The sequence below is a fragment of the Lycium barbarum genome, chromosome 5 (genome assembly GCF_019175385.1).
Source record: "Lycium barbarum isolate Lr01 chromosome 5, ASM1917538v2, whole genome shotgun sequence".
NCBI lineage: Eukaryota > Viridiplantae > Streptophyta > Magnoliopsida > Solanales > Solanaceae > Lycium > Lycium barbarum.
The window spans coordinates 5723006-5748691 of record NC_083341.1 but is presented as its reverse complement, the minus strand read 5'-3'; the positions used below and the strand labels follow the sequence as shown (position 1 = coordinate 5748691).

The window sequence follows — 25686 nt, the reverse complement described above, 5'->3', positions numbered from 1 at the left end:
TAGGAATTCTAAGAGTTGGTTTTCCTATGACACAAGGCTCCCGAGCGGACTACTCGAGTGAGAAGGCTACGCGGTCCCCGTTACTCGGGCACCCCGCGCATACGCCAACTCTCCTAAAATCTGGATTCTACGAAAAAAAATCGCGGGTGCGCAAAACACACATCGCGTGTACGTGTGATAGTGTGAGTTTTCCAGAAGTGAAGGAAATATGAACGGCATGCCATTTTATATAAACCGATAACACATATGAATATTAATATAAAACCACCAAAACATAGCAATCAAAGAGAAACAGTAAAAGCAAGATGCATAATTTACAATAAAGTAACAAATGAGTATGGTAAAATAAAACTTGCTAGTAAAAAAGGCAATAATACAGTGTATGAAATTAAAAGCAGATATGTACGTAAACAAATAAGGGAACAAGAGAAAGGATATACATGACGAATAAATACATGCAAGTAAAATAAAGAAAAATTCAAATAAAGACAACATACCTCGAATAACAAATTGAGTCCATATGGTTAGAACCTAAGTGTCCCCAGCAGAGTCGTCATGTTGTTGCACCCCATTTTAACCGAAGCTAAACAAAGCACAACTTATGGAGCTCTGAAATAATTAATTATGTATAGAGTCGCCACCTAGCATTTAAGGTATACTAGGGTACCTATAAATTATTAAAATATGCAGCTTAACATGGTCTACGAAAATAAGTGAGATTCTAGGTAAGGGTTCAAATTATTCCGAAGAGAAGGTGTTAGGCATCCTTCAGAATCCACAAATGTGGTTCCCGGCTGGACCAATTTAACTATACGAGAGATGTGTAAAAAGGTTTTATTATTTACAAAAATTAATAGAATTTAGACTAAAGAATAACTAATATAACTATTCACATAAATAATCATGCAATACGTATTTTTTACATATGTGATATAATAATTATTTTTTAAAAAAAAAAAAAGTTATGTGCAACTTAGAAACTTGGGTATGTGACAAAGGTATAAAAAAATGGACATGAAATTATTTTGCACTCGAAGTGAGTTAACTAATTTAACTAGTTAAGTATGTACGCCTAATCAATTAATTATGAGAGTATATTCTAAAGCCTAAATATTGAGGCGAATCACCCTATTTATTTACTTAAGTGTGCTAAGATATTGAATTAAAACTCTAGCGAAACATGATAACTATAAGAATATTAGCTACGAAAATAATAACTGCCTAATATTGATTTGTCTAAAACACATAAAATTTAAATCACCTAAGCAGATCATAAATAAATGCCATCAACCTGCACCCTAAAAAAGTAAAGTTTCACTATATTTTATGCTTGTATAATTTAATAATGTAAAAAAATATGTATATAAACAGAGAATTTAAGAAGCTATTTGAACTTCTTTTGAGTGTCATCTTCAAAAAGTAACTCCGGATACCTGCATGAGACTTAATAAAAATGTTAGTAAAAAAATAAATAACTATCGCATGAATTAAAGAAATAATGAATAAACTTAAAATAAAAAACCCGTCTTTGTACATGGAAGGCCTTGGAAATCGACGGAAATTTCTTCATCGGCCACTTGGATGTAGTATTTTCCCAAATCAGTTAGCGAGTCGGTCAATCACAAAAACGAGCATTATTTAGCAACAAAAGTTGTGAAAATAAGTAAGATACCATTAATATCCATTAGCAAAATGGAGTGATAATATAAAAAAAAAACAATAGGCTAAGTCATAGAGCAGTAGTAGTCCGCCTATATTGCTTTTCAAATTAATATCTATAGACACATGTATAAGCAACTATATAGGTAAAGAAATCTTAAGTTGGAACAGAGGAAACGTTACTGCTGCTGCAGTACAACTTTTGCATGGGGTAAAATTCACAAACACAGTGTTCAATGATCATTAAAAAATTATAATAAGGTAAAATCAGTCCAACACATTAGAAACAAGAAAACAGCAGCAAAACTAGAGTAAAGCAATACCCAAAATGATTAGAACAAGGGAAACATCAGTAACACAACCCAGGAAGAAAGTAAAACGTCATGGTCACCGGTGTTTATGGAGTGTAAATCGAGAACAAGGAGAACGTCTCAAAACAAAGATATTTGTTAGCCAACATCCAAAACAGTCACAAAAGAAAAATATCAACAAAATAATCAATTTAAACGAAAACAATGGAACAAAACAGTCCACCGAAGTAAGGATTTTTGGGCCAGAATTGAGAGATTTATGTCACAACAGTGACGAGGGAGGATAAAGGGGACGTGGTGGTGTCGTTGACGGTGACGAAAAAGAGAGGCAGCGACCGCGGTGGGAGTTGTGGCGGCTTGTTGTTGGCTGCTCCGGTTCACCGGAGCGGCGAAAAAGACGAAGAGGGGGAGAAAGAGAGCGGAGGGCGTAGTGGGCTGGCGGTGTGATTGGCGTTCGCCGGAGCTCGGAGTAGTGACGGGAAAGAGGAAGGCGAGGTGGAAAGAGAGAAAGGACTGCGGGCGTGTGGTGGAGTGGTTGAGAGGAGAGGGAAATGGTGGTGGTGTGGGTTGGTGGTTGCGTTGGCTGGATAAGAAAAGGGAAAAAGGAGTGGGCGGAGCGTCACCGGAGCTCGTGGAGGCGGCGGCGGCTAGGGATAAATGGGGGGGGGGAATGTTTTTGTGTCTGGTCAGCGTTAATGTGGTGAGGAAGATGAAGGCGGGAGCGAAGGGGTGGTTTGGCGCGTCGCCGGAGCTCGGAGCTCCGGCGGGGAGGCGGCGGCGGCTGTGGGAAAAAAAATGAGAGGAGGGAAAATGTTTAGGTTTTCCTCGGATAAAATCTGATGTTGTGAGGGGAGAGAAAATGTTTTTTGAGGGAGGAAGGGAATAGAAAAGTGAAGGGAGAGAGTTTTTAGGGGGAAAGAAATGGAAGAAAATTCAAAAAGTAGAAAACATGTGGGGCCTGCAGAGAAAAGGGGAAAGGAATAAAATCTGGAAAATGAGATGTGTTGTCTGTGTAAGTGTGTGTTTGTGTATAGAATGAAGACAAAGGATGAAAAAATAAAATTTAACCCCACCCTTTCTTATAATATCAATGAACACCCTCTTTTGTCCAAAAAATGAAAGAATGCACCCCTTTGTCCCCTCAATGCTTATTTTAATCCCTTTTAAAAAAAAAAAAAGCGATGAAACCTTGACTTGATCGAATTTTACTCTGCCTTTAAAAATTAATTACTCCGATTTTCTCTGCACTGTTAGACTGTACTAAAATATAGTTAATTAATACATGTATAAATAATAACGCAAGTATAAAATATAAACATTAATGTCTATGATATGAAAATGTATTGCTATAAAATTAAGAAACAATTATTAATTGCACAAAAAATTGTAGTATTACGCTGTACATGTGCAAAATAATGATTCTTGAAAAAATGACAATAAATTGAGAAAATTCCTAAAATAAGGATAATCATCAATAAATTGTTGAAAAAATGTAAAAATGTATTTCGTGCTCTTTAACGAATCAGGACCCCCCCAAAACGTTAATTTTAAGCACGTCGAGCCAAAATTAGGTGTCAACAACTTGTCCCTCTTCGACCGGAGACGATGAAAGAGTTTTCGGACGAAGACGTTGACATTTAGCCTATTTTGGCTCGACAAAGAATTGCTAAAAGGATATGTACGGAGAAAGAGGCCAGACGTTGGTAGAGCTTTGACAATACTCTCAGTCCGTCGGTAAGGTTGCGATAAAAAGAAAAATGATAAAAAGGGAAGGATTGTATACTTGCTGGGGAAAGAATGATTCTCGTCCCGATGTGACCGAACTCTGCATAGAGCTTCCTACATATCTCGTCAATCACGAGAATCAGGTCAGTGTAGTTCGAATGGTCCTAGCAAGTGTAGGATGAAGAACGGTCGTGCTCAAATTTGAGCTACCTACATATCCCTGGGATGGGAGTCAGACTGACTGTAGTTCGGGATGTCATGCTATGTAACGCCTTTGCTTCGGCGAAGAATGCAGGTGCAGAAGATAATGTCTTTGCTTCGGCGAAGAATGCAGGTGCAGAGCAATGCGTCTGCGAGCATACGCAGAGCATTTGAAGATAATAAAGCAATGCAGGTGCGGTGCGATGCGTTTGCGAGCATACAGTGCGATGCCTTATGCAGAAATTTTCAAGGGGGCGGTGTGCAGCCCATGCAACATATGAAAGGCGGATTTTACTCTGCGTTTAAAAATTAATTACTCCGATTTTCTCTGCACTGTCAGACTGTACTAAAATATAGTTAATTAATACATGTATAAATAATAACGCAAGTATAAAATATAAACATTAATGTCTATGATATGAAAATGTATTGCTATAAAATTAAGAAACAATTATTAATTGCACAAAAAATTGTAGTATTACGCTGTACATGTGCAAAATAATGATTCTTGAAAAAATGACAATAAATTGAGAAAATTCCTAAAATAAGGATAATCATCAATAAATTGTTGAAAAAATGTAAAAATGTGTAAAAATGTATTTCGGGCTCTTTAACGAATCAGGGCCCCCCAAAACGTTAATTTTAAGCACGTCGAGCCAAAATTAGGTGTCAACACCAGAAGTACAAGAGACTGAACCTCGTGCAAAACAAGTACCACCTACCAAGGAAATTCTTGTTTCTTCTGAAGGGATAATTCCGCTTAACCGACTAAAGGAGTTCATCGAAGGGACTATCAAGGATAAGTACGAAGTTCCTGCCAAGCCTTCATTTACTTACGGAAAGCCGTACACTACAAGAATTGATAGCTTCAAGATGCCCGCCGGTTATCAACCTCCCAAATTTCAACAATTTGAAGGCAAGGGAAATCCAAAGCAACATGTTGCACATTTTGTTGAAACATGTAACAACGCTGGGACTTATGGAGACTATCTTGTCAAGCAGTTTGTCCGCTCCCTCAAGGGGAATGCCTTTGACTGGTACACTTCTCTTGAGCCTAATTTTATCAATAGTTGGGAGCAACTAGAGCAGGAGTTCCTCAATCGCTTTTATAGCACAAGGCGTACCGTGAGCATGGTCGAACTTACAAGCACTCGCCAGAGGAAAGGCGAACCAGTTATTGATTTCATCAATCGATGGAGAAATGCAAGTCTAAACTGCAAAGATAGGCTGAGTGAAGCTTCTGCGATAGAGATATGTATCCAATGAATGCATTGGGGGCTTCACTACATCTTGCAAGGAACTAAGCCAAGGTCTTTTGAAGAACTAGCTACTCGTGCTCATGACATGGAGTTGAGCATATCTTCCACTGGGAATGAAGTAATGCCTGTCTACGACCCTCGCAAAGGAAAGGACAAGCAGGAACCCAAGAAATGGAGCAAGTTCATTCCCAAGGGTGACAACAAATAATCCATGAACGTTAATGTCTCGCTTGTAAAGTTTACTACGAAGATCAGCAAGAAGCAGAGTATGAAAGCAACTTCCTTTCAAGACAACAAAAGCCAAAAGTCGACCTTGAAAAAGATGCAAGAAAGAGAATACCCCTTTCTGGATTCTGATATCCTTGAAATTTTTGATGAACTACTTGAGCTGAAACTTATTGAGTTACCAGAGATGAAGCGGCCCAATGAAGCTGGAAGAACAAACGACCCGAACTATTGCAAGTATCATCGACTTGTGGATCACCCTCTTGAGAAGTGTTTTGTCTTCAAGAACAAAGTTATGCAGTTGGCTAATGAAAACAAGATTCTGCTTGACGATGAAAAGGAGAGTTCGAATCAAGTCTCTATCACCTTTGGCTCTCTCAATATAATCCAGATACGCAGCTTTGAAGAACATGAGAAAGGACCATTGGAGGAAGATAAAACCCAAGTTAATGTAACCGATAATGAAGGGTGGATTCTGGTGACTAGGCGGAGATGCCGTAAAACAAGCCCACAAAGAATCATCTAAACAACCAACTAGGAAGAGGATGGTTAGAAGACCAAGGAATCAAAGATCAGTTGAGCATTCGAAGAAAGAAAAAGTGGAGGTGAACTACTACTAGGAACCACGACATCTCGTGACTTTGGAGGAATTCCTACCAAGTTGGTTCCGCAACAAGACTGCTCGAGACAACATTGAGGCATTATGCTTCAATACTGATAAAGAAGAAGCAAAGGATGAAAGCTTATCAACACTGTGTTTATCATCATCTGAAATGCCTGTTCAATCTTCTTTACAAGAGGTACACACATATGATACAAGAATCACATTCACGGATGACGATCTTCTACTTGGTAAAACACTACACAATCGTCCTTTGTACATGGTGGGTTATGCCCTCGAGAAAATGATAAACAGAATATTGATAGATGATGAATCTGGAGTTAACATTCTTCCTATTCGCACAATGAAGGAACTTGGTATCACAACTGAAGAACTTTCTGAAAGCCGCTTGATGATACAGGGATTCAATCAAGGAGGACAACAAGCCATAAGTGCTATCAAATTAGATATCACCATCGAAGATTTGCGTTCAAGTGCATGAATGCATGAGACTTCGTACAATATGTTGCTTGGCAGGCCATGGATACACGAGGACAAAGTTGTCTCATCCTCTTACTATCAATGTTTGAAGTATCTCAAAGGCAGCGTCGAAAAGAAGATAGTTGCTGATAATAAGCCATTTATTGAAGCAGAGTCACACTTCGTCGATGCGAAGTTCTACTTGAAGAACTACATTGTGAGTGAAGTAAAAGTCGATGACATCACAACTACGAAGAGTGATAAGATCACAACTAAAAGAGCTGATGAGACTATTGGAAAAGCCAAAGTTAATGCTGAGGTGCCGCACTCTAGTCCGAATAAAGGAAATATCGTGTCTTTGAAGAAGAAGAAGAAAAAGACAACTCCCGTGCTCTGCTATATTCCAAGGTTGAAGAAAGAGGAAGGTCAACCATCTGAAGCTCAAGGAAATGTGCTAGGGGGGCTAACTCTTCCTATTAGACGAATTGACGGGATAAATTTGTCCTCAAAGCTACTTGGAGACTTGGTGGCTCAAAATTCGCCGCAAAATATGGCACTCCCTACAAAACGTACAAATGAAGGCTTTGATCCAAATGCTTACAAATTATTTGTCAAGGCTGGGTACAACCCCAACGAGCCGTCAAAGTTAGGGAAACTTCCATCAGGAGCTACCATGATGCAATCACGTGAAGGTTTGGGATACAAACAACCTCCGCCAGTTCGCATATCCATAAGAAGGGCAAGTACCAACTATATCATTGTGGAAAATGAGTCTGCTGCTTCCAACAAAAGGCCTTCGATGTTTGATCGTCCTGGAAAGTCTGCCACAAAAGCTTTTGTATTTGACAGATTAGGGCCTTTGAAGCTGAAGAAGAAGAGGAAGAACAAGTTCCACAGAGATTATCAAAGCGTTAAAACGCTCGCTTTCCCTAGAACCCAAAAGGATATACAAAGTTTGATTCCTTCTAGAATGAGGCGACAAATAAACCTTGTGGTTTCATGTGGGGAGGTGTTAAAAGCAAAGTCTCACACTGTGGTGTATACCAAGAAGCGTGACGAAGATGAGGAAAGTGTAGGTTCTTCATATCATATTACTACACAAAGTGATCAAGATACTTCATTTCAGATGAAGGTTGCTGAGAAGTTAGAGGACATCTCCGCGTGTTACCACATATCTTTTAATGATGGTGACCCTCAAGAGAATGAAGATTCTAGAGATGCTCCTCCAGAACTTGAAGAAGGGGTAAAGACCACAGTAGACTTCTTGAAAGAAGTTAATCTTGGTACTAATGAAGACCCAAGGCCCACCTACCTAAGTGCTTTTCTAACAACTGATGAAGAAGACACTTACATTGAAATACTTAAAGAGTATAGGAATGTTTTTGCTTGGAGTTATAAAGAGATGCCTGGATTAGATCCTAAAGTAGCAGTCCATCATCTGGCGGTCAAGAATGGTGCCCATCCTGTTAAGCAGGCCCAAAGGCATTTCAGACCATATTTGGTTCCTTCAATTGAAAATGAAGTCAACAAACTCATTGAAACTGGCTTTATTCGTGAAGTTAAATATCCTACATGGATTTCGAGTATCGTTCCCGTGAAAAAGAATACTGGCCAAATTCGAGTTTGTGTTGACTTCAGGGATCTTAACAATGCATGCCCTAAAGATGATTCCCGCTTCCCATCCCAGAATTGATGATTGATGCTACCACTGGTTACGAGAAGATGTCTTTCATGGACGGTTCATCCGGCTATAACCAAATTCGCATGGCACTAAAAGATGAAGAGCTTACTGCATTTCGTACACCCAAGGGTATTTATTGTTACAAAGTGATGCCTTTCGGTTTGAAAAATACTGGTGCAACATATCAAAGGGCTATGCAGAATATCTTTGATGATTTGCTCCACAAAAATATAGAATGCTATGTGGATGACATCGTGGTAAAATCAAGAAAGAGGAGCGACCACTTGCAAGACCTGAGAATGGTGTTCGAGCGACTTCGGAGATATCAACTTCAAATGAATCCATTGAAATGTGCCTTTGGAGTTACTTCTGGGAAATTCCTTGGTTTCATTGTTCAACATCGAGAAATCAAAATTGATCAAGCCAAAGTTGATGCGATTTTGAAAATGCCCGAGCCTCGAAATATTCATGAGTTAAAAAGTCTGCAAGGGAAGATAGCTTACATTAGGAGATTCATTTCGAATTTAGCTGGAAAGTGCCAACCGTTCAGCTCATGAAGAAGGGCGCCCCTTTCAAGTGGGACGAAACATGTACTAATGCCTTCGAGAATATCAAGTCATATTTAATGAAGCCTCCGGTTCTAGTAGCCCATGTACCTGGAATACCATTGATACTATACATATCAGCACAAGAAAGGTCGGTTGGAGCATTGTTGGCCCAAGAGAATAGTGAAGGGAAAGAAAATTCTCTTTACTACTTGAGCAGAATGATGACACCAAATGAGCTGAATTACACGCCAATTGAAAAGTCGTGTTTGGCCCTGGTCTTCTCGATTCAAAAGTTGAAGCACTACTTTTAAGCTCATAGTGTTCACCTTATTTCCAGGGCAAATCCCATTAAGTTTGTGAAGTCAAAACCAGTCCTCAGTGATCGACTAGCAAGATGGTACCTCCAGTTTCAACAATTTGAGATCACATACATCCCTCAAAAGGCTGTAAAAGGACAGGCATTGGCGGACTTCTTAGCGGATCACCCGATACCTGATGATTGAGAGCTAACCGATGAACTTCCCGACGAAGATGCAATGGTCGTTGAAATTCAACCTCCGTGGAAAATGTACTTTGATGGTGCTGCACAACGTGACGGAGCTGGTGCTGGTGTGGTGTTTGTTACTCCGCAAGGAGAAGTTCTACCATACTCCTTTACTTTGACACAATGTTGCTCCAACAATGTCGCTGAATATCAAGCACTAATACTTGGACTTGAAATGGCAGTCGACATGAAGCAGTTGTAGTTACAAGTATTTGGAGACTCTCAGTTGGTAATCAATCAGCTCCTGGGAAGCTATGAAGTCAGGAAGCCTGAATTACTCCCGTATCATGGTTATGCTCAGAAGTCGATAGGATGGCTTGGTGATGTGGCTCTTCAGCACGTTCCAAGGAAGGAAAATAAGAAAGCAAATGCTTTAGCTGCTTTAGCTTCAATGCTAACTCTGCCAGATCAAACACAAGTGACTATCAGCCAAAAATGGGTAGTACCTCCGCCAAATGAGGATGAAAGCGCAGAAAATGAGCTTGAGCATCTCGTAGCTTTTTCTGAACCTGCGAAGGAAAACTGGCGACAACCCATCATTGACTACTTGAGTTATGGGATACTGCCAGAAGACACAAGAAGAATAACTGAAATTCGTCGTCGTGCACCTCGATTCCTTTACTACAAGGATACTTTATATAGAAGATCTTTTGAGGGAGTACTCTTGCGATGTTTAGGGGAGGATGAAGCAGTCCAAGCTTTGTAAGAAGCACATTTAGGAGTATGTGGATCACATCAATCTGGACCAAAGCTCCACTTTCACATAAAAAGGATGGGATATTATTGGCCAACGATGGTGAAAGATTGTCTGGACTATGCTCGAAGATGCAAGGCTTGTCAGTTTCACGCGAAGTTTACATCAGTCGCCCGAAGCATTACCCCCGACCGTCACATCTTGGCCATTTGACGCTTGGGGGTTGGATGGTGGACACTTATACATCTTGGCTGCAACTGATTACTTCTCAAAATGGGCGAAGTTGTTGCTCTTAAAGAAGTGAAAAAGGAGAATGTTGCAAACTTCATCCGAGTAAATATCATCTACTGCTTCGGCATTCCTCGTTACATAATAACGGACAATGGCAAGCCATTTGATAACAAATTGATGAACAAGATTTGTGATCTCTTCGGTTTCAAGCACCATAAATCTTCTATGTATCATGATACCGCCAACGATCTAGCTGAGGCGTTCAATAAGACTCTGTGTAACTTGTTGAAAAAGGTTGTCTCCAAGTCCAAACGAGATTGGCATGAACGATAAAGAGGGAAATAACAAGAAAAATGCATTGAGCAAAATCATAAGAAACAATAAATGGAAACAAAATGTGGAAATGGAAGAAACAAAACCAGATCTAGAACTACACTATTCGATAAAGAGGGAAATAACAAGAAAAATACATTGAGCAAAATCATAAGAAACAATAAATGGAAACAAAATGTGGAAATGGAAGAAAAAAAAACTAGATCTAGAACTACACTATTCGATAAAGAGGGAAATAACAAGAAAAATATATTAAGCAAAATCATAAGAAACAATAAATGGAAACAAAATGTGGAAATGGAGGAAGAAACAAAACCCGATTTAGGTTTGACTAAGAGCGAAATCAGAGGAAAAGATGTATCGAAAAGCTGAAAAAGAGGGAGAAAGATATTTTACTGGCGAAATCAGATGTACTGCCCTAATATTATACGAAAGAGTCTCAACCGGGTCATTACCGGAACCCGAATCAACTTTAATTGTAAGCCAATTAGTTACCGCTACTAATTACTCTCAACATATGGGCTTGGCCCACAGATTTAGGAGCTGCTTGAACAAGGTTCGAAACCCGGGCTGGTAGATAGAACAAATTTCGAAGGGAGAAACCAGAGATACAAACTAAGCAGGTGTTTGGACATGCGTTTTCAAACCATGGTTTGAAGCTATGAGATGAAATAAGCGTTTTGACACATATTATATCTCGTGTTTGAAACCATGGTTTAAAATTTCAAATCATCTAAAAAGGCGTCATTTGGTGTTTTAAAATTTTTAAGTATAAATCTTGACTCTTATTTTTACATTTGGTACAAAATTACCCAATCTTTATTAATGTCTGCCATGGGGAAGATTTATATTAAAGAGTAGTTACATTTTCATTTTTGTTGAACTAAAATTTATCAATCGATGTTGTATATTTTTAATGGCCTTCTAATAGCTTTTTAATTTTGTAAATTTATCAATTGATGTTGTATTTTTTTAATGGTCTTCTAATAGCTTATTCATTTTTTTATAAACTATGACTTGGCTAAATTGTATCGGACTTGAGAATATTTTTGGAGTTTTTATTTCCAAAAAAATCTTCAATTTAGATAATAAAATTGCATGTCCAAACTCGATAAATCATGGTTTCATCTCAGCCCGGGTTTCGAATGTTACACCTCGTATCTTAGAACTAAGGTTAGACTCATGTCAATAGATCTTTAGTGAAAAAACTGAAGGTTTGAACGTTTTGCGAAAATGGTTGATAGGCCTACTTCGGGCAGCCATAAATCCTTGATTAGTCGGGAATTTGGGAAAGTACCGTTAATGAAAGTTGTAGTATGTAGAAATACCTTTCTAACGATATATGGACCAGGCCAATGAGAGATCGGAGCAAGGAGATATGATCGTCTCAATATGGCTAATAGTAAGGCACTTAAAATTCTATAGAATCGGCTAAGTTTTCGATACGTTTGCCTTACGGTCAAATTTCGTGAAAATCCGTTGGGAATTTGAGAAAACTTAAAACATGAAAGTTGTATCTCTTTGAAATAGTTTTCCAACGGTATATTGTGGAGCCCAAACAGAGCTCTATACAAGAAGTTATGACCATTTTACCAAACATTGCATAGAACCAACACACGTCGCTTTTCAGGGCGCGTGAGGGCACGTGCGATGGCCCCGCGTCGCGGGCCGATCGCACAACTCTGAGTATCGACCTGCAGAATGTCGTGCGATGCACGTGCGTCGTGGACCCATCGCGTACCAGGTCGGGTTTCCGGTTAAAAGTCGAGATTTCGCGTTTTAAGTTATATTTAACCTTGGGTTTATTTTCGTAACACCCCTAGTCACGAAAAATTACCCTTAAAGTCAGGGAGAACAATTCTCAAGCCTCAAGAACCCTACAAAGTAAGTTTTATCATGATTTTAGGTTGAATTCAAGTCCCTAATCTCTTTCTAACTTGAGTAAACCCTTCTAATCAATAGAGTTGGGCGTGGAAACCCTAGAATCAAGAGGATTGAACGTCAAAAAGGTAATGTTTCTACACTCTAATCATTCATAATAGTGAATTGATGAGTTCTTAGGAGAATAGTAAATGGGTTTAGTAAAGAGAATTACACGAACTATAGTAGAGTTTTGAATTGTTGACTTGAGATTGTTATAATGATATGGGTGATGGAGAATGATGTTAATTACATCTAATTGAGATTGTAGAATCACCTAGAAGTAATATAATGGAATTGGGTGAAGAAACACCATTAATGGAGATCGTGGAGCTTTACGCCCACTAATTGTTTGATAAAATGCTTAGATAACCAAAGCATGAATATTATTGCTAATATAAAATCCCTTTGACTTGTATTGATATAGATCAAAGTTGAAAGGGTTGACGAACATTGTATTACGCTCAAAGGCTGGAATTAAGGTATGTGAGGCTAACTATCTACGTTAGTGAATATTCATGATTCTCCCTACGCCTCATTCTTCATACTTGTCAGCAATTTGACTCAGAATATAGTTTAGCCCTAGTTTCATGATATGATATAGAACTGTTATCTTCTAGGGTTGCAGTTACAGAATTCGTTCATGGTTGTCACTTTGAACATCATGAACTCAACACGTAATCTTTATAGACTTATGCATTATTATCACGTGAGTCTCGGTCAATTTATAACTCGTTATTTGCATGAGTCCCATAATCAGAAACCATTATCATGCTATCAGCTATAGCCAGTCTCAGTCTTATAAATTGTTAATGTTGAACACCTGTATCTGTATTTTTTTGGCCCTAGGCCACAGTTTATGCATATGTATTGCTTGGGCCTGAGGCCACAGTTTTTGTGCACATTATTTGGGCCCTAGGCCACAGTATATTTACAGTTTTACAGGTGATTCTTCATCCAGAACAGGGAGTACTTCAACTTCTTGCTTTCCTGTTTAGTTCAGTTTCAGTTTCAGTTCCAGTAATTTATTGCTTCAGTTGCTTTACATATCAGTACAATTCAAATGTACTGATTTCCCTTTTTATTGCTTGGGGGCCTGCATCTCGCGATGCAAGTAACGACATACAGGTTGACGATCCAGCTACTTAGGAGTGTTCATATCAGCTACTGTGGTGAGCCCCAGTTTCCTTCGGGGCGATATCAGTCATGCAGTTCTCACAGCTTTCTAGACAATTACCTTTTTGTATTCATTAGAGGCTTCATAGACACAGTTCAGACAGTCAGATATTTGTTATGTTAGCCTTGTAGACAGTTATACTCAGTCGTTCAGTTGTTTTGGTTTAGCCATGTTGGCTACTGTCAGATATGTTCAGATTGTCTAAGTATTTCCGCATTATGATATTTCAGTCAGACGTTTAGTTAATCAGCATGTGTTAGTTTTATTTTATAAATTAGTTATGTTTTGGTATCACATGTTGATTCAGCCAGCTAGTTGGTTCGCTCGATCACATGCAGTTAGGCACCGGGTGCCGTGTTATGTCCAGGCCCAGGTTCGGGGCGTGACAAAGCTTGGTATCAGAGCGCTAGGTTCAAGTGTCTTAGGGAGTCTATGAAGCCGTGTCCAGTGGGGTCTCTTTTATATGTGTGAGGGCCCCACACATATAAACAGTTGACCACCAAGACATTCAGGATTTGTTTCACTTCTTTCATACTCTAGTTCATGCAAATAGAGTAATGCTTTTAGGAATTCTTCTAACTCGTGCGAATTACGTATTTCAGAAATGGCTCCAAAAAGGAAGTACAACAAGAAAAATACAGCTACTAGCCAGAGGGCTACCATTGACGCAGCAATAGAAGGCGGCACTCAGGCCCAGGCAGCCGCCACAGCTAATGCCGCTGCTACGCCTCCCAATACTTCGGATGCAGATGTTAGAGGAGTTATTCAGCTGCTCACTCAAATTTTGGCAAATCAGGCCCAGCGACAGGAAACGACCCCTATCTCAGGTGCTAGTAGTGGGTCAAACAGTTCTAGGACTCAGGAGTTTATGCGGATGAAGCCGCCAGTGTTCACAGTGTCAAAGAAGGAGGAAGACCCCCAGAACTTCATTGATGGACTCCAGAAAATATTTCGTGTGATGCATGCTACTGATACAGAGGCAACAGAACTCGGAGCTTTCCAGCTGCAAGATGTGGCCCATATTTGGTATGAGACATGGGAACAGTCCCGAGGGGAGGATGCACCTTCTGCTACTTGGGACGAATTTGCAAACGCTTTTATTGAGCATTTCATGCCAATTGAGGTTAGAGAAGCCAAGGCTATAGAGTTTGAGAATCTAAGGCAAAAGGACATGACTGTTCAGGACTATTACCTCAAGTTCGTGTCATTGTCCAGACATACCCCTCACATGGTTCCTGATATGAGAGCCGTGAAGATTTGTACTTGGGCTTAAACCCGAGTTGCACAGGCATGCCAACACAGCTGCTCAGAATGACAAGGTGACTATTTCCAAGATACTGGCATTCGTGCAAGGTAACGAGACAAGAATGAAGGAAGAAGAAGCCCTGCAGAAGCAAAAAGATAGAGAGTTTAGCAATAGGGCTAAGTCTGCTGGTAATTTCAGTCATGGAGGATCTCAGGGTGATGGCAACCGTCAGTTTTTTAAGAATAGGTCATCAAGACCTGCTCCCTCTACAGCTAGTGCTCCATTTCAGAGGTCTAAGTTTAACCAGAAAGGCCGGAACTTCGGAACGGCAGGCTCACATTCACAAACCAGCGTGACCGACCGTGGTTTCCAACACCCTACTTGCAACACTTGTGGTAAGAGACATTCAGGAGTATGTCGTTCGGGCATGGATGGTTGTTTTAGGTGTGGTCAGCCGGGTCATTTTCTGCGTCCGTCCGCAAGACAGAATACCGGAGGTAACAGTAATGTAGCTCAGTCCACAAATTCAGCAGCTCCCCAAAATTCCGAAGCCCAGTAGGGGCACGGAGCAGCAAAGTCCGGTAATACGGGCGGTGGTCAGAATCGTCTGTATGCACTGTCAGGTCGCCAGGATACAGAGGCTCGTGGAGATGTTGTCACAGGTATGCTAACAGTCTTCACCTTCGATGTATTTGCTCTTATGGACCCAGGATCCACTCTATCTTATGTAACCCCATATATTGCTAAGAAATTTGGGATAGAACCCGAAAAGTTGCATGAACCTTTCGAAGTATCCACACCGGTTGGGGAATAAGTTATAGCTAGACGTATCTATAGGGGTTGTCCAGTGTTAATCTACCACCGCAGCACCATAGCAGACTTAATAAAATTGGAGATGGTAGATTTTGGCGTAATTATGGGTATGGATTGGTTAGAGTCCTGTTATGCCTCTGTGGGTTGTAGAACCAAAACTGTGACATTTGATTTTCCCGATGAACTTATAGACTAGAAAGGTAATTCAGTAGCACCTAGGGGTAGATTTATTTCCTACCTTAGAGCTAGAAAGATGATCTCCAAAGGGTATATTTACCACTTAGTTCGAGTCAGGGATGCAGATGCCCAGACTCCAGCTCTTCAGCCAGTACCAGTTGTCAGTGAATTTCCAGAAGTCTTTCCAGATGACCTACCCGGAGTCCCTCCCGATAGGAAAATTGACTTTGGAATTGATTTATTTCCCAGCACTAAGCCGATATCTGTTCCGCCGTAGGATGGCCCCAACAGAGTTAAAGGAGTTGAAAGTATATCCCGTATTTTATACGTTCGGATATTTCAAGGTAGTCGTGGCAAAGTTAAGGGAATGACCATCTTCCAAACTTATTTTAATGTACAAGTTGGTTATGAATATTATTTATGAATATTATTGTATGGAAATATTGAGAAAGGTTGAGGGTAAAAATAGAAATTCACAAAAGGGGTCATGGAAATAATGTGGAAGGCTAGGGGCGAAATGGTAATATTGAGGAAAGTCGAGGGGCAAAACGGGAATTTCACAAAAGGGGTTCATGAAGGTTCCACAAAGGGGCATATTGGCCATGTGATGGAAATATATAGACTAAAGTGTACATGGTAAGACAAATAATTCATCTTTTATTTTTAAGGAAATTTCAAGAAAAGAAGGAAGAAAAATCTAGAGAAATGGAGAGAGGGGCATATGCCTCTCACATGCTTGAGGAATTATATTTATATACATGAGTTCATATTTTAATTCAAGACAAAAAAAAAAAAAAAAAAAAAAAAAAAAAAAAAAAAAAAAGGAGAAACTATAAGGCCATTCGGCCAAGGTGGGGGGAAATCACCCCCATGAAATCTTGTCCAAAAAATTAGTTTCTTCATGTATTCCTACTAATTCAATGGTCCTCTTCAACGTGGTACAATTGTTGGAGCAAGAAAATCATTCTTTGTTGCAAAAGTTGTAGCTCTTTGAAATAGATTTCCAACGGTATATTGTGGAGCCCAAACAGAGCTCTGTACAAGAAGTTATGACCATTTTACCAAACACTGCATAGAACCAACACACGTCGCTTTTCAGGGCGCGTGCGATGGCCCCGCGTCATGGGCCGATCGCACAACTCTGAGTATCGACCTGCAGAATGTCGTGCGATGCACGTACGTCGCGGACCCATCGCGTACCAGGTCGGGTTTCGGGTTAAAAGTCGAGATTTCGCGTTTTAAGTTATATTTAACCTTGGGTTTATTTTCGTAACACCCCTAGTCACGAAAAATTACCCTTAAAGTCAGGGAGAACAAGTCCCAAGCCTCAAGAACCCTACAAGGTAAGTTTTATCATGATTCTAGGTTGAATTCAAGTCCCTAATCTCTTTCTAACTTGAGTAAGCCCTTCTAATCAATAGAGTTGTGAGTGGAACATTATTGTTGGGCGTGGAAACCCTAGAATCAAGAGGATTGAACGTCAAAAAGGTAATGTTTCTACACTCTAATCATTCATAATAGTGAATTGATGAGTTCTTGGGAGAATAGTAAATGGTTTAGTAAAGAGAATTACACGAACTATAGTAGGGTTTTGAATTGTTGACTTGAGATTGTTTAATGATATGGGTGATGGAGAATGATGTTAATTACATCTAATTGAGATTGTAGAATCACCTAGAAGTAATAGAATGGGAATTGGGTGAAGAAACACCATTAATGGAGATTGTGGAGCTTTATGCCCACTAAGTGTTTGATAAAATGCTTAGATAACCAAAGCATGAATATTATTGCTAATATAAAATCCCTTTGACTTGTATTGATATAGATCAAAGTTGAAAGGGTTGACGAACATTGTATTACGCTCAAAGGCTGGAATTAAGGTATGTGAGCCTAACTATCTACGTTAGGGAATATTCATGATTCTCCCTACGCCTCATTCTTCATACTTGTCAGCAATTTGACTCAGAATATAGTTTAGCTCTAGTTTGATGATATGATATAGAACTGTTATCTTCTAGGGTTGCAGTTACAGAATTCGTTCATGGTTGTCACTTTGAACATCATGAACTCAACACGTAGTCTTTATAGACTTATGCATTGTTATCACATGAGTCTCAATCAGTGGATAACCAGTTATTTGCATGAGTCCCATAATCAGAAACAGTTATCATGCCATCAGCTATAGCCAGTCTCAGTCTTGTAAATTGTTAATGTTGAACACTTGTATCTGTATTTTTGGGCCCTAGGCCACAGTTTATGCATACATATTCCTTGGGCCTGAGGCCACAGTTTTTTGTGCACATTATTTAGGCCCTAGGCCACAGTATATTTACAGTTTTACAGGTGATTCTTCATCCAGAACAGGGAGTACTTCAGCTTTTTGCTTTCCTGTTTAGTTCAGTTTCAGTTCCAGTATTTTATTGCTTCAGTTGCTTTACATACCAGTATAATTCAAATGTATTGATGTCCCTTTTTATAGTTTGGGGGCCTGCATCTCGCGATGTAGGTAATGACATACAGGTTGACTATCCAGCTACTTAGGAGTGTTCGTATCAGCTACTGTGGTGAGCCCCAGTTTCCTTCGGGGCGATATCACTCATGCAGTTCTCACAACTTTCTAAACAATTACCTTTTTGTATTCATTAGAGGCTTCATAGACACAGTTCAGATAGTCAGATATTTGTTATGTTAGCCTTGTAGACAGTTATACTCAGTCGTTCAGTTGTTTTGGTTTAGCCATGTTGGCTACTGTCAGATACGTTCAGATTGTCTAAGTATTTCCGCATTATGATATTTCAGTCAAACGTTTAGTTAATCAGCATGTGTTAGTTTTATTTTATAAATTAGTTATGTTTTGGTATCACATGTTGATTCAGCCAGTCAGTTAGTTCGCTCGGTCACATGCAGTCAGGCACCGGGTGCCGTGTTACGTCCAGGCCTAGGTTCGGGGCGTGACATCGAACCTTGTCCAAGCAGCTCTTAAAGCTGTGGCCCAAGCCCATATGTTGAGAGTAACTAGTAGCGGTAACTAATTGGCTTACAATTAAAGCTGATTCGGGTTCCGGTAATGACCCGGTTGAGACTCTTTCGTATAATATTTGGGCAGTACATTTGATTTCGCTAGTAAAATATTTGTCTCCCTCTTTTTCAGCTTTTCAATATATCTTTTCTTCTGATTTCGCTCTTAGTCAAACCTAAATCAGGTTTTGTTCTTCCTTCATTTCCACATTTTGTTTCCATTTATTGTTTCTTATGATTTTGCTTAATATATTTTTCTTGTTATTTCCCTCTTTATCGAATAGTGTAGTTCTAGATCTTGTTTTGTTTCTTCCATTTCCACATTTTGTTTCCATTTATTGTTTCTTATGATTTTGCTCAATGTATTTTTCTTGTTATTTCCCTCTTTATCGAATAATGTAGTTCTAGATCTGGTTTTGTTTCTTCCATTTCCACATTTTGTTTCCATTTATTGTTTCTTATGATTTTGCTCAATGTATTTTTCTTGTTATTTCCCTCTTTATTGAATAGTGTAGTTCTAGATCTGGTTTTGTTTCTTCCTCCAATTCCACGTTTTGTTTCCATTTATTGTTTCTTATGAGTTTGCTCAATATATTGTTCTTGTTATTTTCCTGTTTGTCGATTAGTGTAGTTCTAGATCTGATTTTTTTTCTTCCTTCATTTCCACATTATGTTTGCACATATTGTTTCTTATGATTTCGCTCAATATATTGTTCTTGCCGTTTTACTCAGTGTAGATCTAGATCCGATTTTGTTTTCCTTCGTCCTTTTCCTCATTCGAACAGATTAGGTTTTTTATTTCCTTTCTGTCAAATGTTTACTCTCTGATTTGTTCTTAGATTTAATCCGTGTTGTAATAATGCTTATTTTGTGTGTTATGTTAAATTGAGATGTACAATAATTATTCATTTCTAATATTCTAGTTTGGTAATCGAATACTCTCTTTGAAAATTCAAATTAGTGGATTATTTTGTGTATTAAAATGCATATAAGAGGATATTCGACTATAGGTTTACTTTGTTTGAGTTTTTAGGCTTGATCGATGGTTAGAGTTGTAATATTGCTTACTTTGTGTGTTTGGTTAAACTGAAATGTATCATAATTTATTCATTTCGAAGAAACTATTTTTGTAATCGAATTGCATTTTTAACAATGCAGATCAGTGGATTGTTGTGTATGATTTTTTTCGGTAAAGAGGGATCTTACTAACTAGAGTATCTGTAGAAACCAAAACAACCAGTATAGTAAATAACCTAACAAATTGAAATGTAATAGTGCTTACTGTGTGTGTTTGGTTAAATTGAAATGTATCATAATTTATTCATTTCGAAGAAACTAGTTTTGTAATCGAATTGCATTTTTAACAATGCAGATCAGTGGATTGTTGTGTATGATTTTTTTCGATAAAAAGGGATCTTACTAACTAGAGTATCTGTAGAAACCAAAACAACCAGTATAGTAAACAACCTAACAAATTGAAATGTAATAGTGCTTACTGTGTGTGTTTGGTTAAATTGAAATGTATCATAATTTATTCATTTCGAAGAAACTAGTTTTGTAATCGAATTGCATTCCTATCAATGCAAATCGGTGGATTGTTTTGTATGATTTTTTTCGGTAGAGAGGGATCTTATTTACTAGAGTGTTTTCTTTAGAAACCAAAACAACCAGTATAGTAAACAACCTAACAAATTGAAATGTAATAGTGCTTACTGTGTGTGTTTGGTTAAATTGAAATGTATCATAATTTATTCATTTCGAAGTAACTAGTTTTGTAATTGAATTGCATTTTTGACAATGCAAATCAGTGGATTGCTTTGTATGTTTTTTTTTTCGGAAAGTGGGATCTTATTAACTAGAGTGTTATCTGTAGAAACCAAAACAACCAGAATAGTAAACAACCTAACAAACTGACAGACACCAACAAACTTGAAGGTATTCATAGCAAAAAATTCAGTCTAACATTGTCTTTTTTATCATTGGATTATTTAAGATTCCGTGCACGCTTTCAGTACTTTTAAAAGAAACAAATTGTTGTCCTTTTAAATGCAACTGAAGATGATAAACACTTGGAGTCATTTCACTAATAGGAAAACCAAATAATCGCCATGCCGCTTCCGGCGGTGAAACCCATCTAGCCGATCGATATTCTTTTATTTCGTCTATTTCTGCGTTGTTATGCACAGAAAATGCGATTTTATCATGGCCTTTACAAATATATTTGTATATGTATTTGACAACTTTAATATCTGAACAGACCTCAACATTCATATGACAATCAAACTTACAAAGCAAATATGGGTTGTATGGGACAACCCACGAATTATCCATAAGATGTTTTCTCATATATACAGCTTTTCCTGTATTGCGTCTCTTATAAACGGGATACGAATTCGCACCTTTTGATGTTTGTTCAGCAAACTCTTTTGGATATTGGAATTTAAAAACCCCCTTTTTCCCCATACATGAATTTGTAGGATTTATATCACCGCATGGACCGTGCATCATATGTTGAAGGACACACGAATAAAGGTACTGTTCGTTAGAATCATGTAACTCAGCACAAACAAATTTATCGTATAATTCAGGTGTCAATAATTTGTATTCATTGGCAAGTATAATAAGAAAATGACTATGCGAAAGACCACGTTTTTGAAATTCTATAGTGTACATAAAAGCTGCAACTTTCCCAAATATCTTGCTTTTCAAAATATCTGCTTTCAGTTCTTCTACCTTTGCTTTGAATACCCGCGATACTAAATCAGGTCTATTTTGAGTTTCATCGGTTGATAACATATGGCGTTTTATTTCTGGCCAAGACGAATTACATGTCATAGTAAAAAAAAGATCATGTTTTCCAAAACGTTGCACTAATGCGATAGCATCCATATACCGGCGACACATATCTCTTGGCCCTCCTATGAAAGAAACAGGGAGGAATGATTTTTTTCCAATCTTGGAAGCCTCTGTTTCACCAATTCTCAAAAAATCGATAATTCCTTGTAACATATCCATTCGAAACAAGTCTTAATTAAGTGAAAAGAAATCTAGCCTCTGTGTTTCAAGCTTTATAAACACATCTACTATGAATTGCTGAAATAATCTTCCACAGTGTAACACTCTGTTTTCCTCATTCTCTCTTATCTGAATTTTATAACAGTAATACTTACGGCAAGAAACCATATCTCTTTTTCGTTTTCCCTTTCCAAAGTTCTAAGCTTCCACATCAAGAACTCCATCAATAGAGCACATGTTTTTGGCACTTGGTAATTCTTCATGTTCACAATAAGATTGATTTCTTTGTCTAATTTTTTTTATACCACAATGCCATCCATTTTGACCATATGGAAATAATAACGGGTACTGTAAGGGATCATAACAGCAACAATAACAACAACAACAACAACAACAACAACATACCTAGTGAAATCCCACAATGTGAGGTCTGGGGAGGGTAAAGTGTACGCAGACATTACCCCTATCTCGGAAGATAGGGAGGTTGTTTCCGAAAGACCCTCGGCTCAAGAGAAAACACAATGAGAAAGGTTATATAAGCACAAGCAGTTCAAAGCAGAATGCAAATGAAACTAAAGAAAGCGAATAAGCCAAGATAGAGCAGTCTGGAAAAAAAAAACAATAGCTACCACAGATAAATAAGATAATCGAAATACAAGAAACAACATATAGTAGCAAGAATCAAAGGACGATAGACTATAGATCGAAACAGCGACTACCTACTAGGCTTTTACCCTAATCTGAGTCCTCCATAACCTCCTATCTAAGGTCTTGTCCTCGGTAAGTTGAAACAGCGCCATGTCCTGTCTCAGCACCTCTCCCCAATATTTTTTCGACCTACCCCTACCTCTTCTTAAACCATCCATAGCTAACCTCTCACACCTCCGCACCGGGGCATCTATGCCTCTCCTCCTCACATGCCCAAACCATCTCAGTCTCGTTTTCCTCATCTTGTCCTCCACTGATGCTACTCCAACCTTATCCCGGATATCTTCATTTCTAATCCTATCTCGTCTGGTGTGCCCACACATCTATCGCAACATTCTCATTTCCGCAACTTTTATCTTTTGGACGTGAGAGCTCTTGATTGCCCAGTATTCTGCCCTGTACAACAAAGTCGGTCTCACAACCACTTTGTAGAACCTGCCTTTAAATTTTGGTGGGGCTGATATAGTATCAGCAAAATTATATTGAGCCCATATTCCAACTACCTCAGATGCAGATGGTAGATTATACACACGTTGATCTAAACCTGAATCACATTTAAGTGTGATGTAAAAATCAGATATTTTTGGAATGCTTATCAAGGATTTCACGAAGATGGAATAGGGATTACATTCATAAGTTTCTTGATAACTGATTCATTGATATGCGTTGAACATGCCATCCTGTTAGCTAGTTCACTTTCATTATCATAAAAGTACAATTGCAGATTCTTTGCTTTTTCACCGGAAGGAAGTAAATCGGGTATAACATGATACATTTGGCCCTGAACTTGAAATGTATATATACCATGGTATCTCCTCGCTAAAGCTTTATCATAGGTTACACCAAGTGAGGTGAACGCAAACATATTATTATATGTTCTAATGTACGTTCGGAAGTGCATAGATTCTACAATATTTCCAGTATACAGATCTAATAAGTCATTAGGCAATTGGTATGAAACTAACTTAACTGACCCATTGCTACAACAGAATCCAACTGATTCATATTGAAACTTTTTTGCATTGCAAAATTTGCAGTTTGGAACATCTTTTAAGCATGCATAAGTCGATAGATTTTCAATATTTTTCCGATATGCTTTAAAATGATGAATAAAATTATTCTTACGTAAATACTAACCTTTGTTTGTAACAATTTCAGGGGTGACATTTTGTTGTCCCGTAGATGCGTTGGATGTTGAGCCTGAAGCATAGATGGGCATAATTTAAATGTCTAGCTAGAACATGATGCAGTAACAAAGTAGAAGGTACAGGTTATGGGCTGACCTTTTTCAAATACACAAAAAGGCTGGAATATATTTTTTCCTTTGTCAGAAGACCTCGATAATGTATTGACTTCATAGCAGGCGTGTTCTGCACAGAATGTCAAACACGCTCCACATTAAGTTAGTACGAAGGTAGATCATTGTATTTTGACATTAGCAGAAGTGAAGAAGAAGCAATTCATCATTTCAACCTTGGATATTAGCAAGAGAAGGCTCTCTTATAGCAAGAGCAGTTTGTTTTGATGATGTAGGATCACAATGAAGCCTTGTTCTTTCAACTGCGCAGTCAACAACTGGTTCTATGGGAGGATTGCTTTTTTGTAGCTGCAGTTCGTTGGTGCGTCGTTGCAGTAACATTACCTCCTTTTTATCAGCTGTTATCTTCATATAAGTATTGCGCCTTCCGAGTTTCATTTGATAATTTCGCTCTTCTGTACATGGATGTTTATTTATTTGTTTGGAAGACATCTCCTCAGAAGCTTATTACCGCGATATATCTGCATTTGAAATCATTCAGAACATAAAAGTACTTTAGTATTAACCCAAAAAAAAAAAAAACGAAGATGACGACTCAAAGTAAAAGAAATATAACTAACAAAATTGTTACCTGTTTTAGCGTTAGTTAGGTATATCAAATGCCAAAATCTGATACTCAACTTACTTTCGATTAACATAAAGTTCAAATTTAAGTAAAACTTATACTTATCTTTTTAACCTTTCACGAAAGCAGGATATATTATTGGTAAACCATGAAAACAGTTCATAGATTTTAATCAAGTACTTAAGTGATTTTCTCATTAAATTTTGCTGTCATGAAATTTATTATTTAAAGTCAAATTTTTTGGGAAATTAAAAGGTACCCAATTTAACCATCTTATTGGCTATAGCGGCTAAATATCTATTGAGTAAGACCTCTATATTTGATTCACAGCAACGGAATGACTCTGTTTTCCTTCTTTATCCGGTCAGAAGTCGAACCCAGAGGAAGATGAGTTGTATAAGTAGATTTTATTAAGGGGGAAAAAAAAGGCAGCGGAACAAATTTATAAGCTGAGGAAAAGTAATTGAATTGAAAGTGTAACAATAATCTTCTTAAATAATAATAGTAGTAAGCAAAGAAGGCAGATTCAACTGCACCCACGAAAGCAGGCAGTATCAGTTATTGTAGCAAAGAATAAAACATACCCATCTGTTCTCATATGAATCTATGGTTTTTCTCTTTGCGAAATGAAAAACTGAAACAAATTAAAAAAACACAGGTCGTCTTCATCTTCTCCTTTTTCTACTTTTCTCATATTATACTTCTTTTGACTTCACCGGCCTGCAAACAAACTACTCCACTCTGTCTCGCTAAAACCATTCTTACATATAGCAGTTTTCTATCACTATAAACCCAAAATAAACCCAAGATAAGAAGAAGAAGAAGAAGAAGAAGAAGAAGAAGAAGAAGAAGAAGAAGAAGAAGAAGAAGAAAATTTAGGTAAAACAGTCGAACAAAAAGGATTACCGAAAAATGAGGAAACAAATAGCAGAAAGCACAATTAGGGAATCAAAATCAAAGCAACGAAAATACCTGTATAATTCCAAAATAAATTGCTAAGGTAACAGTACCCTCACCTGAGATAAGAAGAAACTGTAAAATCCACTGAAGTGCAAACCCAAGAACAAAAGGAGACAGATAGAGAGAGTAGGGAGGTGTTTGGAGATGGCGTCACTTTGCAGAGGGTGAAGATGGAGAAAACTAAGCAGTGGCCTTGTACATGTGCAGCGATGGAAAGAGCAGGTGTAGAGGGAAAAGCCTGCAATGACTGAAATACCCTCTAATTGAAGCACACATG

At 38.2% G+C, this 25686-nt stretch overlaps 1 protein-coding gene and 1 long non-coding RNA gene across 7 annotated transcripts in view; one reads left to right on the top strand and one right to left on the bottom strand.

The window, feature by feature from the left end:
- LOC132640260 (uncharacterized) overlaps positions 1 to 25686 on the bottom strand; it is a 35915-nt gene extending 10229 nt beyond the window's left edge. Inside the window, exons 1-5 of one of the 6 annotated variants that reach the window (XM_060356780.1) lie at positions 25466 to 25686; positions 24040 to 24345; positions 23850 to 23936; positions 23704 to 23766; positions 1169 to 1433 (exon numbers count right to left, since the gene is read on the bottom strand). In XM_060356780.1, coding sequence (XP_060212763.1) covers positions 1318 to 1433; positions 23704 to 23766; positions 23850 to 23936; positions 24040 to 24316 — 543 coding nt within the window. In that variant the 5' untranslated portion in view covers positions 24317 to 24345; positions 25466 to 25686 and the 3' untranslated portion in view covers positions 1169 to 1317. Of the gene's footprint in view, positions 1 to 1168; positions 1434 to 17860; positions 23767 to 23849; positions 23937 to 24039; positions 24346 to 25465 lie in introns of those variants that run through there. The other 5 variants (XM_060356775.1, XM_060356778.1, XM_060356779.1 and 2 more) reach the window with 5 other exon arrangements.
- On the top strand, positions 18931 to 24045 carry LOC132640262 (uncharacterized). Its single transcript, XR_009582186.1, has 3 exons — positions 18931 to 19028; positions 21321 to 21375; positions 23725 to 24045. It is a non-coding gene; the product is annotated as an uncharacterized LOC132640262 (long non-coding RNA).